Source organism: Leucoraja erinacea, chromosome 23 (assembly GCF_028641065.1).
Source record: "Leucoraja erinacea ecotype New England chromosome 23, Leri_hhj_1, whole genome shotgun sequence".
NCBI lineage: Eukaryota > Metazoa > Chordata > Chondrichthyes > Rajiformes > Rajidae > Leucoraja > Leucoraja erinaceus.
Genome location: NC_073399.1, coordinates 9,006,127 through 9,030,205, shown reverse-complemented (window position 1 = coordinate 9,030,205; position 24,079 = coordinate 9,006,127). Strand labels below are relative to the sequence as shown.

General features: G+C 46.8%; 1 protein-coding gene across 1 annotated transcript in view; it reads right to left on the bottom strand.

Moving 5' to 3' along the window:
- The window catches only part of p4hb (prolyl 4-hydroxylase, beta polypeptide), a 30,045-nt gene extending 5,966 nt beyond the window's left edge, over positions 1 to 24,079 (bottom strand). The window contains exons 1-9 of the mRNA XM_055653802.1: positions 23,716 to 24,079; positions 17,107 to 17,313; positions 12,382 to 12,515; positions 11,653 to 11,790; positions 5,897 to 6,001; positions 5,677 to 5,802; positions 4,993 to 5,193; positions 3,218 to 3,338; positions 2,056 to 2,237 (exon numbers count right to left, since the gene is read on the bottom strand). Of these exons, the coding sequence (XP_055509777.1) occupies positions 2,056 to 2,237; positions 3,218 to 3,338; positions 4,993 to 5,193; positions 5,677 to 5,802; positions 5,897 to 6,001; positions 11,653 to 11,790; positions 12,382 to 12,515; positions 17,107 to 17,313; positions 23,716 to 23,860 (1,359 nt within the window). The 5' untranslated portion in view covers positions 23,861 to 24,079. The remainder of the gene's footprint in view (positions 1 to 2,055; positions 2,238 to 3,217; positions 3,339 to 4,992; positions 5,194 to 5,676; positions 5,803 to 5,896; positions 6,002 to 11,652; positions 11,791 to 12,381; positions 12,516 to 17,106; positions 17,314 to 23,715) is intronic.

Genomic DNA, 24,079 nt, shown 5'->3' with positions numbered 1-24,079 from the left:
GCTGGGAGTGTGGGAGGAAACCGAAGATCTCAGAGAAAACCCATGCAGGTCATGGGGGAACATACAAACTCCGTACGGACAAGCACCCCTGGTCAGGATCAAACCTGGATCTCCGCATTGTAAAAAAAGTGTCGACACAAAACGTTGCCAATTCCTTCTTTCCATAGATGCTGCCTCATCGCTGAGTTGTTCCAGCATTTGTCTACTCTGGCTGTAAGACAGCTCTACATCTGCACCACCGTGCTGCCCAAGGTGAAACACACAAATGGGAAGACAAAGTAGTAAAGCCTTTATTGTGAGGTTTTAGAGCAAGGAAGATGTCTCACTGCAACTACATAGCAACTTGGTGAGACAACAACTAAAATGTAGACACTCATTTCCCTTACTTGGGGCATAGCTCATGGGGGAAGTGCAAAGACCTACTCTGTAGTAAGGTGGGGAGAAAGCTAGAAGGGAGAGGGGGATGGAACAAAGCCTGGCAAGCGACAGGCGAGGGGGAATTTTGATTTGCAGATGGGTGGACAAAGGCCAGAGAGAAAAAGGAGTCAAAAGGTCACCTGATAAGAAGGAACAGTAAAACCAGGCGGATGGGGAGATATAGATGGAAGGGGATGGAGGGAGAGAAAAGGGGGCAGTGGGAGAAATTGAGACACTAGGATGTTTGTAGGCCAACTGTATTCTGTCTGAAAAGTCTAGAGCCAAATGAGGCCATTAAAACACACGAGAAAATGCTTTACTTTCAGGGTGGCGCAGTGGTTAGATGCTACCTTACAGCACTCACAGCACCAGAGGCCTGGGTTAGACCCTGATTACAGGCGCTGTCTGTACAGAATTTGTACGTTCTCCCCATGACCGCGTGGGTTTTCTCTGAGATCTTCGGTTTCCTCCCACACGCCAAAGACGTACAGGTTTATAGGTTTAAGAAAGAACTGCAGATGTTGGCAAAATCGAAGGTAGACAAAAATGCTGAAGAAACTCAGTGGGTGAGGCAGCATCTACGGAGCGAAGGAATAGATGACGTTTCGGGTAGAGACCCGGACCGTCAACTATTCCTTCGCTCCATAGATGATGCCTCATCCCGCTGTGTATCTCCAGCATTTTTATCTACCTTCAGGTTTATAGGTTAATTGGTTTGGTATAAAAGTAAATTGTCCCTAATGTGTAGGATGGTGCTAATGTGCGGGGATCGATGGTTGGTGCGGACTCGACGGGCCGAAGTGCCCGTTTCTATGCTGCATCTCCAAGTGACAAATCTTTTGATTTCTCCATCCTAATAGACCAAGCCTATTCACGGTCAACGAATGCATTCAGAAGAGATCAATGGACTCCAGGACGCGATCAAATGAAGGGATGTGGAAGACACTGCAGAAAATGGCACCATGGTCGTGGATCAGCCATGATCTTGATGTATAGTGGGCAGGTTTGAACAGATGGTGGGTGCTCTTTAGTTTCACCAACGTTGAGCTAAATTTGATCATAGTACAAAATATCAGAATTATTCTGCCTTTCATCTACCTGCAAAGCATGTTTAACTCGTGATTAAAAGGCGGCATGGATACACAGGCCCTTCGGCCCATCAAATGCACACTGACCACCGATCACCCTACCTGTTCGCACTCCCTACATACTAGGGGGGGAGGGGAGGGGGGGGGAGATTAACCCGTACATCTTTGGGGCTTTGGAAGAGTCCAGAGCACTCGGAGGAAGCTTACAGTCTCAGGGAGAAGGTTTGAACTCCACACAGACACCAGCCGAGTTTAGGAAGAAACCCAGCCTCTCTACTGTGCCGCTCACCACATCATTTGCAGCATGCCAGTTTATATTTCCCGTCTCTATTTAAAATATTCAGCAGCGGAATCGGTGGGCAGTAATTTGTGAATCTAAAAAAAGTATTCATTCCAGTAAAGCCAGCCAGTTACATCCTGTTTTGAACTCGGCTATTCTCAGCTGGAATGACGATTTAAATAGATCCGTGCAGAAACTGCTCGGAATCCAAAGTCAACTCTTGTGTCGGTAGAGGAGCCAGTGGGCGGTGGACCACGTGGCTCTGCTCACCTTCCGCTCGGAGCCAGCAGGGAAATACTTCAGCGTTGGGAAACTGTGAACCTTCACAGACTCAATTTCGTTGGCGGTGGAGTCCATCTTCGCGATGACTATCTTCTCGTTATCCAGGTACTTTTCTCCCAGAGACTCCCAGATCGGAGCCAGCTGTTTGCAGTGACCGCACCACGGGGCATCTGCGGAGCAAGAGGCACACACGTTACACAGTGCACTACCCCACGTTAATACGGCACCACCTTCACAATGATGCTCATGCAACTTAGAACATAGATCAGTAGGGGCGGTCACAGTGGCGCAGCGGTAGAGTTGCTGCCTTACATCCACAATCAGTACCCTGTTCCAGCCTTCTCCCCATTCCCCTCGACTCTGCTATCTTTAAGTGCTCCATCTAACTCTCTCTTGAAAGCATCCAGAGAATTGGCCTCCATTGCCTTCTGAGGCAGAGAATTCCAGATTCACAACTCGCTGGGTGAAATAGTTCTTCCTCATCTCTGTTCTAAATGGCCTACCGCTTATTCTGAAACTCTGGCCCCTGGTTCTGAACTCCCCCAACATCAGGAATATGTTTCTTGCCTCTAGCGTGTCCAATTCCTTAACAATCTTATATGTTTCAATAAGATCCCCTCTCAGCCTTCTAAACTCCAGTGTATACAAGCCCAGTCGCTCCATTCTTTCAACATATCAGTCTCGCCATCCCAGGAATTAACCTTATGAATCTACGCTGCATTCCTTCAATAGTAAGAATGTCCTTCCTCAGATTTGGAGACCAAAACTGCAAACAATACTCCAGATGTGGTCTCACTAGGGTTCTGTACAACTGCAAAGGACCTCTTTGCTCTTGTACTCAACTCCTCTTGTTAAGAAGGCCAATTGTTATGACATGCATCTTGTTATGACATGCCATTAGCTTGAAGGGTCTCGACCCGAAACGTCACCTATTCCTTCGCTCCATAAATGCTGCCTCACCCGCTGAGTTTCTCCAGCATTTTTATCTACCTGCCATTAGCTTTCTTCACTTTAAGAGATCCACAAGGTGTAGGCAGGAAAGTTAATTAGCACATTTGGGGGCCATGAGGTTACCACGGGCAAACTGAACACAAGGATCAAGGATTAGAAAATTAAATTGATATTAAATTGAAATTCCAAAAAGACTTACAGAATTCGATAAAAACATCCTTCGTTTCATCAAAGGCAACTTCCTCAAAGTTTTTGCCGACAAGGACTTTGACGGGAGTTTTCTCCCAATCTTCAGGAATGTCTTGGCTCATGAGGTGAGGCTAAATATCAGAACATTTATCATTAATAACAGTGAAATATTTCTCAAATTTCAGATTTTACATACAACAGAAGTTACAAAATAAGGTTATAACACATTTGGCGTATCTAGTCTACAACAGCTCGACAGAGATATTCAGTTTCTCTTCTTCTTGAGTATGGCGTGCACAGCCTAAAGTTGTAGGACAACTTGTTCTATTTGATCATATTTGATTGTGCACGCCGGGTTGATTGCATTCGTCGAAACAGGGCGGAAAGGTTGCAATGTCCCACCCCAGATATTCAGTAAGGTTCACAGCACAGAAAAAAAATAATCAAGTGAATAAGGGGGAGGCCATTTAGAACGGAGATGAGGAAAAACCTTTTCACCCAGAGAGTTGCAAATCTGTGGAATTCTCTGCTTCAGAAGGCAGTGGATGCCAATTCACTGGATGTTTTCAAGAGAGAGTTAGATTTGGCCTTTAGGGCTAACGGAATCAAGGGATATGGGGAGAAGGCAGGAACGGGGGACTGATTGTGGATGATCAGCCATGATCACAGTGAATGGCAGTGCTGGCTCGAAGGGCCGAATGGCCTACTTCTGCACCTATTATCTATTGAATCTGCTTCCATTACGACCCATTCCAAACTAACCAGTCAATGTGCAATTAAAAAAACAAATTTAAATCGCCACTCGTTTCTTTTAATAATCTTTCATTTTATACTACATCCATAACTTAAGCCCTATTGACACAGATATATATTGAAATCCATTTACAAAAAATCGATGCACTCAGCAGCATTTTCTGTGACTGATTTGAGTGGTGACCTCAGGTTTTTAGCCACAAGAAACTGTCCTCTAGCCCTGGTTTGTGGTTGGAGAGTCAACGTTATGAAACAGCACACCACTGAAATACCGTTCAAGATATACAGCACGAAAATAGGGGGCCCTTCGGCCCACGCCGACCATCACCCATTTACGGAAAGGTCTCGACCGGAAACGTCAGCCATTCCTTCTCTCCAGAGTCTGCCTGCCCTGCTGAGCCACGCCAGCTTTGTGTCTACACCCATTTACACTAGTTTCATGTTTTGTACTTTTGTGTCATAACTGATAGGAGTAGAATTAGGCCATTCGGCCCATTATGTCTACTCTGCCTTTCAATCCTGGCTGATCTATCTCTCCCTGCCTTCTCCCCATAACTCCTGACACCTGTACTAATCAAGAATCTATCTATCTCTGCCTTAAAAATATCCACTGACTTGGCCTCCACAGCCTTCTGCGGCACTCTGGATCCACTCCTCATACACCAGGGAGGCAATTTATAGAAGCCAACTAACCTACAAACCCGCATGTTTTGGGACGTCGAAGGAAGCCCACAGTCACTGGGAGAACGTGCAAACTCCACAGACAGCATCCGAGATGCGCCACAGTGCCACCATAAAGCACACCCCTGCACTGAGGGGGAGGGGGCTCTCGTGGAGAGGACCATTCTTGTTTGTAGCTTTAGCAGTTCCAGCCCACACTTGCTACCCCTGGCATTAGATTCCTTCGAGTACTTGTCTGCTTGCCTTTAAATGCACCAACAGCCTCAACTTCATTACATATATAGAGATGTTTTTGCAATTCAGGCCACAGTGAGAGCATTTTGCAACTGATCAATTGAGTAAATGCCTCACCTTCAGCTTCCCTTCCAAGAACTGGTTGCAGAAGCCTTTGACATTCTCCACAGTGATGTCTTCCACCTCAGGCTTGTACTTGGTCATTTCCTCCTCCAGGGTGATGAGGCGAATAGCTGGACATTCCTCTTTCTTCAAACCAAAGAACTCCAGAACTCTCTGGTTGTCTGTAACCTCACTGTCAATGTAGATGAACAGAACCTGCCGGGAGAGATAAAGGCGGACAAAACAAAGTTAGTGAAAAGCAATCTGCTTTTGTTAATTCAAGACTAGAATTGTACGCGGAGACTCGGATCAGTCAATGCCGCAGGGCTCCGAACAATACAATACAACTTTATTCATCCCAGAGGGAAATTAGTCTGCCACCAGTCAAAAGATAGTTACAAGGCATTGAAAGTGTCATGGGGCATTATAATAATGACATTTAAGTGACCAGTTAAGCAGCTCCAACTAGATTCAGAAGTGAACTGTGGAGGAGGGAGGTTGGACTATCATACGGATCCCAACCATGGGCACTGGCTAGCACAGACTAGGTGGGCTGTAGGGCCTGTTTCTACGCCATATCTCGTCTAGATTCTATACAAAATATGCAGCCATGTGTTGAAAACCTCCATTGAGGATGACATTTTGAGTCAGGGATAAATCTTGCCAGCGGGGTGAGATTGTAGCACAGCGCCCACTTACATTCCCTTTGAAGCTCTCCGCTGCAGCCTTGAAGTTGTTCAGCTTTTCCTCAAAGCTGGATGACTCCTTGGGGACGAACAAGAGCATGTGCGTTTTGATCTCACCACCAAAGATCTTTGGAGCAGTCTGCAAGAGAAGAACAAAACAGAATGTTGCAGTCATTGTTGCAATGTCGTCAGAGCCACGGGAGTCGGTGCATCAGGAATATGTGCTCGCCTACCTGCTCAGTGAACTCAATAACCAGAGGCAGCTGGTTGTTCTTGATAAATTCCACCAGATTGTCTTTAGTCATCTCTCCAGTATAGATGTTACGACCCTCATCGAACTGGAAGAGAAGCAAAGAACGTTAAAATACAAATCCCACTGAAGAGTCAACAGTCATGTTCACTTCAGGACTGGGGGAAAGGGGGGGGGGGGGGGCTTCAGCTACAAGATTGCACTGTGGAGACTAGTTACCTCTTTACTGCAAAGAGGAGATTAGAGAGCTCACAGACAGGACAGGGAGGATCCTAACAGCAGGTCGTTCAGGGATCAACAATGGATTTAAGGTAGACAAAAATGCTGGAGAAACTCAGCGGGTGAGTCAGCATCTATGGAGCTAAGGCATAGGTGACATTCGGGGTCTCGACCTGAAACGTCACCCATTCCTTCACTCCATAGATGCTGCCACACCCGGTGAGTTTTTTCAAGCATTTTTTGTCTACCTTCATTTTTTCCAGCATCTGCAGTTCCTTCTTAAACAAACAATGGATTTAAAGTCAAGTAATGGGAAAAGAGAGGATGAAAAATTCAACGCTTCGGATCCCAAACTTACTGTAAGAGGAAAGTTTAAAATTGATGGGCCAGAGGATAGATATTGCACCAGACCAACTCAGTTTAAGTTTGACATGTGTACAGAGGTACAGTGAAAAGCCTTTGTCGTGTGCCAACCAGCCAGCAGAAAGACTACACACGATGACAATCAAGCTGTTTGCAGAGCACAGGATAAAGGAATAACGGAATGATCAGAGACTTTATCGCACACCCTTCAAATAACAACACAAACTGACGTGGACACCAGGGAAACAAATCACCAGCCCTACTCCTGGGGTTTCAGTTCAATTGACCCAAATTACCACTGCCCCAAAAGCCAAATGTTACTTATTCTTTGATCAACTAATACTGCAGTTTGTACACCATCCAGGACCCCTCTCCACCCCCCCCCCCCCCCCATTGGTTTTAATTCCAGCCGTAACCTATTGCACCATCAGGACAAAGTCACAAGTAACTAGGATACAATTTCTCCCAGTCTCCGATCACTGTACACGCACGGCCATCACGATCCAAAAACACAACGGCACACGACACCCGTAAACAGACACCCGCCCCTCTCCAACCTCTTCAGTGGCCTCTTAAAGGAAATTATGATAAATTCATAACTCTCCAATCCTTTTGCCTCCCACCACCTCCTGTCTTTTCATCTTTGGCCTTTGTCCAACCATCAGCCCTCACCTGTATCCACCAACTGCTTGCCAGCTCTGTCCTGCCCCTACTCTTTACCAGCTTTCTCCCACCCCCTCCCCACAAGCTGTCTGAAGGAGGGTCCCAACCCAAAATGTCACCTATCCACGTGCTCCACGGATGCTGCCGAATCTGCCGAGTTACTCCCGCACTGTCTTGTGATAGGGATTCACAGGCGGCCATTTGACAGAGGCCGGTAACCTGAATTCTTGCGGCCAAAGTTACAGGGTGATCGCTGGCCAACACGGAGTCGGTGGGCCGAAGGGGCCGTCTGCACGCTGCTCTCTCTCTCTATCTAATGTCCGGAGTCAAAGCTAGGTCAGATACGAGTTGCTCATGAATAAATTCTAGTGAATTATGGAGAATCTCACGGTGAGAGTTATTGTCAGGAGGTGAAGGCAGCGGTAGTTGTGGGCGAGATTATATTAAAGAGAGCACACAAGGACACGGGCTGTGTAAAGGCGAGAGTCTATTAATTGCCTTCATTACAATACAACCTGCAGCTGTTGACAAGTACAAGGTGCCGTACTTCCCAGGGGATCACTTTAGGCAGCGTTCCAATGTCACTTCAGGTTGGGTGGGTGTGGTGACAAGCTGTGTGTGTGGGTGGGTGGGGAAGCACGGCTGACCGCACGCAGCAGATTATACCATGCACATTTAAAGCAACCCACGGTACTACACCCTGAACACCAAGGACTTCTTCAAGCCTGAACCAGGTGCAAGTCTGCAGGACATTCACTTACAATGACTACAACTTAGTTTAACTTCAGACCAACTACTAGTTTAGTGATGCAGTGTGGACAAAGGTCCTTCAGCACATTAGCTCTATGTCATCCCACATATTTGGGGCAAATTACCTACAAACCTGCACATCATTGGAATGTGGGAGGAAACCGAGCACCCGGAGGAAACCCATGTGGTCAGAGGGAGAACGTGCAAACTCCACACAGAGAGTGCCTGTAGTCAGGATCGAACCTAGGTCTCTGGTGCTGAGGCAGCAGCTCCACCCCTGTGCAGCCCTAATAGATTCTGCTAAAGGAGTCACTACAGAATCGGCTGGTGAAGTTTATTGCCACGTGTACAGAGGTACGGTGAAAAACCTTGGAACCATGCTCCACAATATGATTATAGACTTTCCCATGCTTGTGCAGCAGTGTGAGAGGGAAAAAACATCCTAGCCCAACATAAATCACCTGCCACCTCTAAGTAGCACCCCAAACAGCATGCCCATTAAAAACAAACAGCATTCTATCTATAGTACTCAAGTGGGCTCTGGTTACCCAGTTTGTAAGGGATATGAAGTAGATCAACACATCCTTGCAGCATAGCAGGCTGCTTTAAAGGTGCAAATCCATAAGGAGGCTTCACATGACAGTCACCACCAGATTTAGCACCAGCGATCAAGATGGCACACGGTTCATTGAAGCTCCAAAAATAAACGCTCATGATATCGGCTCTCCACGCGTTCTGCATTTAGCACGTTTGAAGAACTTCGGCCACTTTCCCAGGCATGGTTCGAGGGCAAAACACCACAGGAATTCAGAGCGCCGGATTTGCACACAAGCCTGTAATCTTCAGTGCGGGTTAAGGGATGTTACTACAGCGGCTTTAGTAGATACACCGCTCGCTTTCACATTATGCCACAAATGTTAAGGGTGTCAGGGGCTATGTGGAGAAGGCAGGAGAATGGGAAGAAGGGAGAACAATTTTAATTCCAACATTCACCTTAATCTTGGAACTGAAGCGAATGCAGGTTCCGATTATTTAAAAAAAAAAAAATTTAATTTAACAAGTTTGAGTAAGTGAGAACTGTGGCTAACAGAGACAGGACACCTCAAGTAATATTGGCTGCAGGAATTTAAAAAAAGGTCTGGTTTCCTTTCTACTGTGGCTGTGCACTTCATGACACCAGCCCGCCCTGTGACTCAAGGCAGTCTGTGGTCCACATCTCTAAATCTGTGCACCAAGAGATAAAATCAGCAAGTGGGTCAAACCAAATGAAAGTTCTGCAAACGGGTACTGACTTCACTGTCCCTTTCCTCTCCCCCTTCCATCGCTCAGACCTTACTGGGAAACATTAAACTATGATGATGCAATTGCAGGGTTGAAAATACTACTGAGACCCAGCGGGCCAGTGTCCAGCTCAGTAAGGAACAGAGAGACCAGAGGTCAGGCAAGGGAACGGGTCCGACTTGTCATGCGGCATCTGTTCCAACTGCTGCCAAAAGAAGACACTGTGGGAGTAAATAACTCGCTACTAATTGCCCCGTGGCAAGCTGCAATTAGCACTCAGTAAACATGAACGCTCAGCTAATTAGCTACACCTGCCAGAACACATAAATGGTCATGTGGAGAAGACAGCACAGTGGCGCAGCGGTAGAGTTGCTGCCTTACCACGCTAGAGACCCAGGTTCGATCTTGACTATGGGTGTTGCCTGTACGGAGTTTGTACGTTCTCCTTGTGACTGTGCAGGTCATCCCCCCCCCCCCCCCTTCTGCCCACACTCCAGAGACGTGCAGATTTGTAGGTTAATCAGCTTCAGTACAATTTCAAATCGTCCCTAGTGTGTAGGACACTGATCGCTGGTTGGCGCGGGCTTGGTGGGGCTGGAGGGCCTAGTGTCCGCGCTGTATCTCTAAAGTATAAAGAAACCAGAGTACTATGGCAGTACTCCCAGTTAGAGAAAATGTACAAACACCACACAGAGAGCAACCACGGGCAGAATTGAATCCAGGCACTTGTTTGGCAGCCGCACTAATCACTGCATCCCCCAGATAGTACTAGAGCACAGGAGGGATGCTCTTACCCAATAAGTGAAGCTGCACTAGAGAATTAGCCCCAGGCTTCCTAGTATCTGGAACAGAGGTTCTCACAAGCTGCTCCTTGCATTGATAAGAGGCCATAAAGAGTGGCAATGTTGTGCAGCAGCGGGGATAGGTCGTCTGCTGCGAGCCACATGCTACACTCCTTCTGGAGTAAATTCCAGACACTAGGATCACAAACTGTTATCAAAAAATTATCCACTGTCCGAGCAAGGTCTGCAAAATGTACAGCGTTTGAAAGAGTCGTCGCCGTGCCAACTTCAGGGAGAAGTGGCGAGGTCGAGGGTGGAAAAAGCCGAGACCAGGCGAGAAAGATTGTACAAAATTAGTGTGGAAACGTGACAAGCTTCTGGACTCGGTTCCAACCTAGCAGAGAACAATTTATTTAAAAAAGAACTGCAGAACTGCAACGGGTAAAACCGAAGGTAGACACAAAATGCTGGAGAAACTCAGCGGGTGAGGCAAGGTCTATGGAGAGAAGGAATTGGCGAAGTTTCGGGTCGAGACCCTTCTTCAGTCTCAACCCGAAACGTTGTCTATTCCTTCTCTCCACAGATGCTGCCTCACCCGCTGAATTTCTCCACCAAGCAGAGAACAATCCAGGGAGTGGGGGGAGGTCCTGCAATCAAAACTTTGCACATTTGCCTGTAACAATTCCTAAACTACAGCAGGCAGTGCAGACCAGCACCTCTGATATTCAAATACCACCATCTGCTGGTTGCAGTGCTCAGCCAAATGTAACCCTGCATTAACAGCTGCGTATTAGATTGAATAACTGTTGCAGGGAGAGGGAATGACAACACTGTCACAGGCCATTATCGTGGCTTTTCAGCCACATTCCAAACATGTTAACTCATGTCCAGGACTGAGACAACACGCCTCAAATATATGAGAGTGATTCAGGCCAGTGGTGCTCCACAGGGAAAGTCAACACCCAGAATGGATTATTGACTCTGCCACCCATCACTGAAGTCATGGACCCGAATCAGAATTAGTGTGAATACTTGGAAAAGGAAGGAAACTTGCATCTAGATTTAGTCAAAGAGGGGAAGGCGGGAGGTGTCACAGCCCCTTCTTCCGCGAATCAATGTAATCATTCCCTACACACACTTTAGCGTCAAATTCTGCGACATATCAATTCTGAAAGAGAGTGCCCTGGATTCCCGGAATATTTGTGAAATGTTTGACTCGTCCAATTTTCAAAGCCACGTCCAAACCTCTCCTCACATTCTTGTAGAAAAAATTCAATTGAGTCAAATTCCAGATGTGCTTCAGCTACGAGGATTTACAGCAGGTATTTGTTGCAGAAGTAAGGAAATGCCTATTTTGTAGACAGGATCACTTAACTTTGAGCAGCAGTTGAGAAGTTTGGGCTGATGAGCATGCCCACATTTTAGCAAACTAACCATTGGTTATATATCCCGTATGACATTCAATTATAGCCGAATGCTTTTGTAAACCCGAATTGCGAAACTTTATAAAGCTGTGCATTGGCAGAAGATCGCAAAGCTTTCTGCCAACTAATGGCCGTCATGGATGCAATAGCATTCCGTGCTAGATTCAAGATCCCAAATTGCCCGCAGGATGCAGTTTAGATACAGAATGCCTCTAAAGTTAAGCTACAGCCCAATCGCTCAGATCAGTGCCTTTTACCTTCTTGAAAAGGACAACTCCATCCTGCTGCATATCATACTTGGCAAAGATGTCAGCATTAGAAGTGATTCCAAATGGCACCTCGTCGACGGCCTCTGCAGCCTGAAAGAATGTCTTGGCATCATTCCCTTCCAGATCCTGCAATACAGAAGGTTTCATCAGACAATTGCACACACACAGACAACCCAGGCAAGTACTAGTTGTTCCAATTTAAGAGGTGGAGGTGTTGCGGCAGTAATCAGTCTCCAGTAAAGCAGATTTAGCTACAGTTGGCTTGAACAAAATCAATGTCCTAATGCCAGTACCTCAACTACTGCAAACAGCAGTAGTCTAAAGGTTGGGGTGCAGTTGGGACCAGTCCCAGAGAACGACATAAAATAAACACTATTTCACTTCATCCAAAGACCTCCCAGATTGGAACTAAAGTCGACACTTCACTCGGGTAGACAAGAGCTCAAGCACCAGGATACACAAAGGGAGAAACTCTTACAGATAGCACGACCAAGTCCATTTCCCACTTGGACTCCCACCTCGACAAGCTAAAGACAGAAGACCAAAAGATATAGGAGAGCTATTCGGTCCATCGAGTCTGTACCGCCGTTGCACAAATGCAGGTCGCTCAGCCCGTGTCTACACCGACCATCACACACCAACTTAACTCAAATCAAAACGTCCACATTGTACAGATACATGATAATGTTTAGGGCAAGATAAAGCTATAATCAGTACCTTGAAAAACCCAATGACAACCACTTCAGAGGATTCCACCAGCTTATCAGCAACATCTGCCTCAGTGATGGTGTCTGCCGCTGGCCCTGTCCGTTTCTTCAGCCAGTTCACGATATCTTCATGCTGTCTTCCAGCTGAAAGTCAAAAGAGTACAGAGATGGTGCTCCTTTAAAAACGGATTCGTAGGTTAGGGCCAGCACAGTGGCGCACCTGGTAGAGCTGCTGCCTCAGTGCCATAGACCTGACCTCAGATGTCTGCGTGGAGTTAGCACGTTCGCCCTGGACCAGTTTCCTCCCACGTACCAAAGACTTGCGGGTTTGTAGGTTAATTTGGCTGTTATTTGTTCCTTGCGTGTAGAACTAGTGTGAACAAATCAATGGGCGGCATGGACTCGGTGGGCCAAAGAGCCTGTGTCCACACTGCATCTTGAAACAAAATAGTTTTACAGATATGAAGAGAATCAAAGGAAGATTGGCTCTTTACCCTGAAGTTAGCTAAATAGTACTGTTAAAGATAGCAGAGTCATGGGGATATGGGGAGAAGGCAGGAACAGGGTACTGATTGGGGATGATCAGCCATGGTCACATGGAATGGTGGTGCTGGCTCGAAGGGCTGAATAGCCTACTCCTGCTCCTATTGTCTAAGCAGATAGTGCAGAAAAATGGAGCTGAGGAACTGAGCCATGATTTTAATAGGCAGCAGACATGAGCAAGTTGAATATGCCTGCCTCTTTGTCTGTTTTGTTCTGAATTCTTGCTGGTAAAGCAAAGGGGTGCCGTTGCTGCAGCAAGCAAATAACTCATTGCGTCCTTCACAGGAATTGCTAATCTCATTATTATTACTACCTCCAAAGGAGGAAATCAGCAACACTATGGAGACACAAAGAACTGTAGATGCTGGAACCTTGTGTAGAACAAAGCGCTGGAGGAAGTGGATAAGCAACACTTCAGGTCAGGATCCTTCTTTGATCGCCTGTCCATGTTGTCCAGAGATGCTGCCTGACCCACCAAGTTACTCCAGCACTGTGTATCACACAAAAAGCTGCACTAGCACTAACCACTGGTACAGGGCGAACAGATGACGAGATCCATGGCAGCATCCAGAACACAACAAAGTATCTTTTGGCCTGGCTTTCCTGCTGCTTCGGAGCTCAATTGGAATTCAAAATAGTGTTTAGCAACTTGTGTGAGCTGCCAGGGCAGCTAAAGGAAGACACGCAAGGAGCAGAAACAGCAGCCCGAATCACCTGGGAAGAACGGTCGATTAACCTACAAACCTGCATGTCTTTGGAGAAAACCGAAGAGCTCGGAGAAAACCCACGCAGGTCATGGGAACAATGTACAAACCCTGTACAGACATCACCTGTAGTCAGGATCGAACCCGGGTCTCTGGCAACTCTACTGCTGCGCCACCGTGATACATCTCTACAATCAGCAAACCGTTCTCAGTGACCAATACATAAAATTATTGCAGTGGAGTTGGGCTCCTGAAGTTGCAGTCCTGCTCTTGTGGCTCCTTACCCTGGAGTTAGCTGGTTAAGCCCAAAGCAAAATTTAAATACGCACTTTAAAGACCGGTTTAAAAATGGCACACCTTATTTATAATTGCAGGTTTGAGAATAAGACAGCTTGCACTTTGGGGGATGTCGTGGACTTCAGGAACCACCTTGCCAAGAACCTTCAACTTCAAATGGCCTTACAGAACAACAACCATCTAATGCACATCTCAGTAAAAGTATTGAAGTTGCAAGATGGGTCACAGAGCTCCTCGTTTTCTATGTAGGTTTGATATATTTTTGAAATAACACACTTGTGCCGGTAATACCAAAGCTTGATTTACATGCTGGTATTTAGACAGGTTTCAGAGAGACCGGATGGAAACGGGCCATTCGGCCCACTGAGTCCACGATCCCCATACACTAGCACCATCCCACCCACTTAGAACAATTTACAAATTTTACTAAAGCCAATTAACCTACAAACCTATACCAGAAACTAGAACATGTGGAACACGTTAGCCGAGCCAGAGAAGATCCCAGGACCAGATTTATGAAATGAGTTACTGGCACCTCACATTTAATTCTAGGGTTGTGTGTTTGAAAAGAAGCACAAGGTAATTCTGATCTCGCTATTGCAAAAATGGGCAGCACAGTAGCCCAGCAGTGCAGCTGCTGCCTTACAGCGCCAGAAACCTGTTTTTGATCCTGACTATGGGTGCTGTCTATACAGTTTGCATGTTCTCCCCGTGACAGCCCCCATAGTCAGGATCAAAAACAGGCCCCTGGCACTGTAAGGCAGCAGCTCTACTGCTAGGCTACTGTGGGTTAACTACACTCGTATCCCACAAAAGAAGCTTTCACCCAAAAACTCCACTTATGATAAAGAAAGTTTTAGTATTTATTTTCTACACAAAGGGTTAATTTCAGTTTCAGATACAATGCAAACCACAGGAAATCCGCATGAATAAGTTTCGTTTCCCACCCAGGACCAATCAAACACATCCCAAAACTCAAGCTTTTATTACATTGCACTGACATACAACTTAGTGTCGTGCGTTTAATGCCTCATGAAGTCCAAATTCAAAATTAATCAACTTGGCAGCATGTTGGTAGAGTTGCTGCCTCACAGCGCCGAAGACCCGCGTTCTATCCCGACTACGGGTGCTGTCTGTAGAGTTTGTATGTTCTCCCCGTGACCTGCGTGGGTTTTCTCCGACAACTTTGGTTTCCTCCCACACAAGACATACAGGTTTGTAGGTTAATCGGCTTGGTAAATGTAAAAATTGTCCCTAGTGTGCGTAGGACGCGGTGGGCTGAGAGGCTCGTTTCCGTGCTAAAATCTAAAACCTGACCAAGCTTTCAGATTGAGGAAACCGATAACAGTGGAGCGTTAGAAAAAGTCCACATCCACGAGTGTGATGCAAAAACAAAGAAGAATGGTGGGCTTTATGAAAAGGAAGCACCAAACGCATATCAAAAATTAGGCAAGGCGATGGAAGATGGTGACTTGGGAGATAATGAGACCCACAGTGAATAATACTGGGGGCAACGTCTCAGAGTCTAAACTATCAACATCGATCGGCAAGACCAAACGTAGATTAGGAGATAGTTTCCCTGAACACCTGTACCTAGTCCACCTGATCTCCCAGTTGACAAACACTTCCCACACAGACCTTCCGGTCCTAGGCCCAGGCCTCCTCCGTTGTCATTGACAGAGAGGCACCAAATGCAAATTGGAGGAACAGCATTTAATTTTTCCCTTGGGCAGCTTACAACCCAGTGGTATGAATAAAACTTCTCTAACTTCAAGCAATCATTGCACTCCTCTCCCCACCCTAGTCGTAGTCCTCTCCCCACCCTAGTCATCTTGTCTCATACTATATACTCGTTTTCACCTAGGCCAAAGCTAACATTGGCCAGTTTCCTTCACCAGTTACTTTTTTTGCATATCTTTGAGTTATTTGCTCTATATCTCTCTTTACATCACTGTCAATCTCTATCGTTCCCTCCCCCCCCCGACTATCTGAAGATAGGTCCCAACCCAAAACTTTACCTATTCCTTTTCTCCAGAGATGCTGTCCGACCTGGTGAGTTGAATTAACTCTATCAATAATCAGCTTTTTGAATTAACCTCATCATTCCTGCTGTATCATAGCTATCTGCAGAAATATACATGGACACTAGATATTCCATCCAAAGATAGCAAAACGCTTCTCCGTAGATTGTCACCTTGTCGTGGTGGAGAAGCTTGTGTGGACCTGAGACCCTGAGAGCGATGCTCCTGGTAGGGCCACCCATGACGGCAAGTTCCAGGGGATGTCTCTGACATCCCAAAGTAAATGCATTTCAGGGGAAATGTGATCATTTTGGTACACAATTTATCAATAAGACATTAAACCACACAGGTAGAATGAAGGCCACATCTTTCCTCTCAGCAATAGTTTGCATAACTGAAAAGTAAACCCAATTACCTATCAATAATCAGCTGATCAGACAACAAATTATTGAAAATAGAACAAAGAACAACATTCAACACGAGTCAAGTGGAACTGACGGCTGAATGTTGTGGTAAAGAGTCGATGAGGGCAGCTCATTTCATCCAAGGTACTTGATAAGGACCTTATCAAGGACAATGAACAAACAGCCATATATCTCCAAGTCAGAACTTGAATGGGCAAGATGTAGGTGAAGGTGCACACATGCTTATTGCCCATGGAGGTAGCTGATTTGCGAGGTCACAATGGACAAGGTGGGCCATAGGGCCCTTTTCCATCCTGTATCTTTCAGAGACACTAGATTGGAAACAGAAACACATGGAGTTTGGGAGGAGGTTCCAATGAAGCATAGCGTAGCACAGCATAGAAGACCTAGAGAGGGCGTCCAGGGCCCAAATCCCCCAGCAGAAGATTAATCTAGAGATGGCAATAACTGCAATCAGGTAAGTTATGGAAACGTTGCTTTCTATAGAAAAATAAAGTTTTCCATACCAGGAGCTGAAAGAGCAATGGAAGAAGACATGTAACCATTTAAAATAAATTGCCGATGAGCATTGGACAGGCTGCAAACCAAGGGGGCGAGACAGACCAAGAACAGGGAAGCAGGGCTGCTCCGAGTGTGTCAAATAAGCTCCTCTGTCATGTATTTAAATACACTGATGGTGCAATTTTCTACTAAAGCCACTCTAATTCTGCATTCAGAGAAATATTACAATAGAAATCACCCATACCTGCATAGTCTTTAGGGCTGTCCTTATCTCCATTTTTAAAAAACTTAATGGTTGGGTATCCCCGGACTGCAAACATCTGTGCCAGGTCAGACTCCTCAGTGGCGTCTACTTTAGCCAGCCTGATCTCCGAGCCCTCTTCCTTCAACTTTGCCGCGGCTTTGCTGTATTCTGGAGCAAGGGCCTTGCAGTGTCCACACCAGGGGGCATCTGTGGGGGGAAGCAGCAAATGCAGTGAGAATTTAAGGTCATCCAGGCTAGATTTACATCCTCCTTAAAATACACCCCCACCCCCCAGTCCAAGATAACTAATCAAAGTTTAGTTTATTGCCATGTGTACAGAGGCACAACGGAAAGCGTTTGTTGCGAGCTGACCAGCCAGTGGAAAGACGATACACGATGGAATACATACATACGGACCGACAAAATCTATATATTCAACTTGGGGAACCATACAGATATTCTGTAAACATGTCAAAAGCCACAGGATTTTTAATTTGCCTAATCCTCATTCCAGAGCAAGGCAGAGGCAAATATGTAACCAAAATTAAACATTGATTTGCAAATTAAATCCAAATTTCAAGAAAGACTTCACTGACAGTGACACTGCTAAACATTGAGGTGAAAAGTTATCTTTTGGGGGAAACCGGACTGTGGCATCGTGCAGCAATATGGAACAGCAGAAAATTTGGGCCCAGACCGACTAAGCACTTTTCACAGCTGACATACACTGTCGGGGAGGCTGCTTTTAGAATATTGTGCTCAGTTTTGGTCACCCAGCTACACGAAGAATGGTGCCAGGACTAGACGACCTGAGATAAAGGGGAAGGTTGGGCAGACTAGCACAGGCGGTAGGAGTGATCTTATAGGGGTGTATAAAAACATGGGGAAGGGGGAATGAATAGGGTGAATGCACGGCGTCTTTTGTCCAAGGCCAGGAAATCAAAAACCGGAGGGCACAGGTTTAAGGCGATTGGGGAAGAATTTAATAGGAGCGCTAGGTAGAACGAGCTGCTAGGGTAGTTTAAAAGACAATTCGATGGGTTAATGGGTAGGAAAGGTAGAGGGATATGGCCCAAACATGAGGAAATGAGACTAGCTTAGATGGGACATCTTGATCAGCATGGTAGAGTGGGGGCTGAAGGGCCTGTTTGTGTGCTGTCTGACTATGATTTTACTGCACAGCAGTCCTTTGGTCATAGAGGCAAGTTTGCCGTATTGTGGATTTGAAGAAATCTGGTACAAGAAGCTGAAGCTCCAATTCCTCAACCCAGTTCCTTGGCAAAATTATGTCTCCAGCTTACTGGTCAACGCCTTGAATAATCAAAGGATGCGGCCACAAAACATGCCCCGTGACACCAATGATTATGGGGAAAATCATCTCTATTGCATTATTTAGACGGTTTACCATCGCTGCCAAATGCAGGGCTGGTGAATCGGAAATGGGGAACATTCCAACAAGACAAAAGTGAAAATGGCAGAACAGGCTGAACAGGACTTTCAATCAGTGTAGCAACTGCTGAATAAACAGCTACCGTAACCGATACTCTGGTGCACAGGAACAGAAGCAAACAACCCAAATCATTAAATCTTATTCCTCTTCCCACAGATACACCATGACAAGCAAAATATTTCCAGTTCCAATAGACAATAGGTGCAGGAGGTGGCCAATCGGCCTTTCGAGCCAGCATCGCTATTCAATGTGATCATGGCTGATCATCCACAATCAGTACCCAATTCCTGCCTTCTCCCCATATCCCTTATCTTTAAGAGCCTTATATAGCTCTCTTGAAAGTATCCACAGAGAACCGGCCTCCAAGGTTCTCTGGATACGGCAAAGAATTCCACAGACTCACAACTCTGTGAACATTTTCCATTTTTTATTCCAAATTTACAGATTTACATTGCAGCATCTGGGCACAGCGGTAGAGTTATTGCCTTGCAGCGTTTACATGCCAGAAACCCAGGTTCCATCCTGACTGCGGGCACTGTCTGTACGTACTCCCCGTGACCGTGTGGGCTTTCTCAAAGATCTTCGGTTTCCTCCCACACTTCAAAGACCTACAGGTTCGTAGGTTAATTGGCTTGGTATAAAATGTAAAAATGTCCTGAATTTGTGTAGGATAATGTTTAATGTGCAGTGACCGCTGGTCGATGTGGTAATTATGCACTGGATCTCTAAACTAAACACCTGCAAAAATCTGCACTGATTCGTCCCAATAACACCATGAAATGCCTTTCCGAACCATTGCCAAATTCTGCACATTCCAGGCAGCTGCAGTGCAGTCTAAAAACGTTAGCTAACCAGAAGCCAAGGCATCTGCATCCCTTCATCCTAAATTGCACATCTGATTACCGGGAACCGCAGCATCATTTTGACACAAAATAATTCCTCGCAAACAGGCTTGTGCTGGGTAGATACCGTTGCCAAGAACATTTCACCAGCCCGCTGCACAGAACAGTCAATGAAGAGTGTAATGAGGCAGCTGGCCAGACAAATGCATTGGCCAATACAAAACAAGTGGTGCGCTGTACTTGATAAATTAGGAAGTGGTTGCAACCAAGTAACAATCAGTAGGTTCCAAGCAACTGGCAGCTTTATTATGACCATAAAATACCACTCAGTGCGAGAAACAAGCTAGTTGGATAAGTCTGCAGTTATGGTTGGTAAAGTCTGCCCTCCAGACATTTGATACCCCCAAAGCTTTCCTTTAGATTCATGTTTAAAGTAGGGAATGCCTCTCCATCGTTCATCAGCTGTACACATGAACTGCTTAGTCATCATGGGGCCAACACACCAGATGGCTCCTCGACAGATTAGAATACTTTTACAATCTGCCCAATCTAAATAGCCACGGACCAGTAATTGGCCACTGAACGGTGCGCCTGTCCACAAGGAGGACAGACTCCCACTACTGAACCCCTTCATTTTATGTACTGTCATCAAATCTCACGTCAGCTCACGTCAGTTCACATCACTTGGAACCCGGCAATCATCATTACCCTACCTTCACAGGGGCCATTTGCAATCAATAAGCACCAAATAAAAAAATGACCAACATTTCATATCCTTTGGGCATTCAGTGGGTCAAAATTTCTGGACAAACTAATTCTCAGGACCTTTCTGACTCGAGGTGTCCCTTCAAATTCACACCAAGGTGTTGTAGCCCCCCACAGTAACAGCACACTGCCACCTGATGCACGGGAACCAAGATAAACAGAATGATCGTGAGAGACGGCCGTTGTGTTCAACTTGTTCAATTACCACACAAACGGAGAATCTAATATCCACCTAGGTGCCACTATTCCATCCAAACACAGCCCAGGAACAAACTTTTCTCTCCCACATAAATGTCTTGCAAGAGAACTGTTCAATTCCCATTTTTCAAAACAATAACACACTTTCCTGACATCTAATGGCCCCATTATCAGACCCAAACTTTGATTTAAATGACACAAAGTCTCCAATTAACGTCAGCCCGTCCATCACCCCAACTCGGTTGGAAATGAAGTGCGCCGATGTGGTAGTGGATCACGGAAAAGGCGGAGACAGACAGGCAGACAGCAAAGCACAGGAAGAACAGCTGGCATTGGCATCCAAGCAAGCAAGTCTACTCAACACTCCATGCTCTGCATGACCCCACTGCTGAGGTAGGACTGGGAGAGGGGGCATGCAGAAATGCCCCATTGTCACCCAGAAGATGCCTTGGAGGATCTATCGGCACTGAAGGGAGAACAATGTCTTCACCAATGTCAGCTCTCGTACAAACTCCATCCCACCCCAGCAGCATTTCCCTCTAATCATTCCCATATTTTGTGACTTCCAAAAGAATCAAAGCTGTGACCAGTGTCAGCCTGCAAAGCAGAATGGAATGTAGACAGTCTAATCGTGGCTTTCAATGAAGACCTCCTTGCCTTAACCTATGATGCTTATCTCCAGTTCCCTTAAATTAATCTATTTTCACTTCAATAGGCAGTTGCAAGTTCCTCATTCCAACTACACTGGGTAAACTATTTCCTTTGAATTCTATTAAAATCTTTAGAGACCAACTTTTTTTCTACATATACAGCCCAACAGGTCAGTGTCAAACCATGCCTCCCACCTGCCCCAGATCCATCAGAATGTTTTATCAACTTTATCATTAACTAGCTGCTCTTTTCATATAGCCACAATCTTCCAAGTCAAAGTCTGTGTTCCTGGCACCATCTTTCTCCATAATGTGTAGCAATCAAGGCCATTTCTAACCCAGGAAAGGTCAAATAACAGATGAATCATCCTTAACTTCTAATCGTTAACCAACCCTGTCTCTGCAACACAGCAGGCCAATATGAGAGCATTGCTGACTTGGTTTTATTCCAGTTTATAAAAACATAACCACAGCTCATCAATACAACTATTTCCACCATCTCTGGACCCTTCCACTGTCTCATGTTTGTCAATGCTTGTCCAGTACCCAATTGCAGATAAACAAGTTTCATGCAAATATCAGGCCCATCTAGAATCACTCCACATCTCACCTCTTAGCCATCCAATTTTAAAATCTCTCCACAAATGGCAACTTGCTTCTGCGGCCATGATCTCGCTCTCAAATTACCTCTCTAAACCTCGCCACTCCTGAAACATCCAACTGAGACCAGGTGGTAACCATATGTCCCAGTATCTGCATTAAACCTCACAAAGCAGCCCATGGAATTCTTGCCAAATGAATACAAAGCAAATGTTTAGTTTATGCATGCTTACAGACACAGAGAGCCGACAAGGAGCTCAACACACCCTTTAAATCCAGCTTTTGCAAGAAGATGACCTTCAAGTATAATCAGCCAGTTCAATTACAAACCAAATATATTGTGTTAAAGTTTGTAATCCTGCACAACACTCTTGTGTCTCTATCACAAAAGAAATAGTTCAATTGTTAGTTTCTGAGTACAGGCACAAGGAATTGCAATTGCAGGAATCTTGGCAAAACAGTGTTGGAGAAATTCAGGCGATCAGGCAGCATCTGTGGAGGGAATGGACAGGCGACATTCCGGGTCATGTCAGGACCCTTCTACTGAGTAATGCTATCAATCCCTTCCCCTTCCCCTTCCCCCCCTCCCTCCCTTAGTCCAACGGGATAGTTTACGGCAAATCAATTTCGACCTAATCAACAGTGACTCTCACTGCAATCTTTCAAATAATGCGTCATTCTTGTGGTTTTCTGGGAGAGAGTGTTTGGCATAACTAGACTTAAAGAACACGTTGGTGCCGATCGCGACACGCCCTCTCCCACCGTGGAAACTCAGGACAAGGAAGCGCACCACTGGTTTTCGCACACGTCAACTTAAAGTTACCGCAGAACGACCGCCTCCTCCACTTTCTCCGACTGCGAGTGGACAACTCGAGCCATCAATTAGCCCGATCCCCTCAGTCTGCACCGACCCGACAGCTTGTCCTGCCTCGAGTACGTGCAACTTAGCGCAAATGCACGAAGCGCTGAGATTCTGAGTTTGAGGGAATACAAAACTTGACTAAGAAACAAATCTCAGATATCATTAACTCTCAATGCCATAGGCAGTACGCCCTATTGGCATTAGTTATGGCTTGTTATAAAATGCCTGCACAAATGATATTCAGTATTGCCTTATTAACATTCAGAACGCCTCGTTATAAAAGTGTCAACACTATTTCACTTCCCAAAACTAAAGCTCATTGGCGTCCCAAGACCTGTACACAATGCCAATAGTCAAGACTGCTTTATTGTCATGTGTCCCAGATAAAACACGGGATTCTTACTTGCAGCAGCACAACAGAATAAGTAAACAAATATCGGAACAGAATAAAATACTTCTTTAATAATCTGAGAATTCCTTTCCATCGACCCGCCAGCAGATTGTCCTAAACAGTGAAAACCAGACAGACTGAATGGACACCCCATGGACGACCACTCCTCCAGACTTCATGGCCATAACTGCAGCCTCCATCCCTAACCCTCGTCGCCGGATTAAAAGTAAGGCGGATTTTTTAATGGTAACATTGGTAAAAAGCGAGGGAACCAGCTCCCCCCACCCCCACACACACACTCCCTGCCCCAGGGAAACTATTCTATCTACCCCCTCAGCTCCCCATCCCCCAGGTCCCAAGCCCACACCTCTCCCCCCGCCCCCAGGCCCACATAATCTCTCTCCCCACCCTCAGGCCCACACACTCTATCCTCCCACTCCCTCAGGCCCACACTCCCCCACCCTCAGGCCAACACTGCCCCCCCCCCCCCACAGGCCCCCCACCAGGCCCACACCCACCCCCCCCCCCCCCCCCCCCCCCACCCTGTTTCACTCCCACACTGCCCCCCCCCCCCCCTCGACCCCCACACTCTCTCCCCACCCCCAGGCCCACACTATCCCCCCCCCCCCAGGTCCCCCACTCTCCCCCAACCCACCCCCACCTCCCCCCCCCCCCCCCCCCGCCACTCTCTCCCCACCCCCATGCCCCCACTCAGAGGCCCGACGCCCACACTCTACCCCACCCCCAGGTCCACACACACTCTACCCCACCCCCAGGTCCACACACACTCTCCCCCACCCCCAGGCCCACACTCTCCCCCACCACCAAGCCACCCGCTGCTCCGCACTCACAGAACTCCACCAGCAGGTGCCGGTGCAGCTGCAGCGCCTCCTCGAAGGTGTCCTTCTTCAGCACCAGCACGTCGTCCTCCTCGGGGATGTCGGCGGCCAGGGCCAGGGTGGCCAGGGACAGGCACAGCAGGCGGGGGGCCCACATCGCGGCGGCGGCGGGCGGGACAGAGAGCGGGCGGCTCGGACCGGGCTGAGGTGCGGTGGGTGAGTGGTCTGCGGCGGAGGGCGGGCCGGGCTGGAGGACCGGGCCAGGCAGGGGCTTGGAGGAACGGACCGGGGGGGCTTGGAGGACCGGGCCGGGGGCTTGGAGGACCGGGAGGACCGGGCCGGGAACGTGGCAGCGGCGGCGTGAACGGAGCGGGCA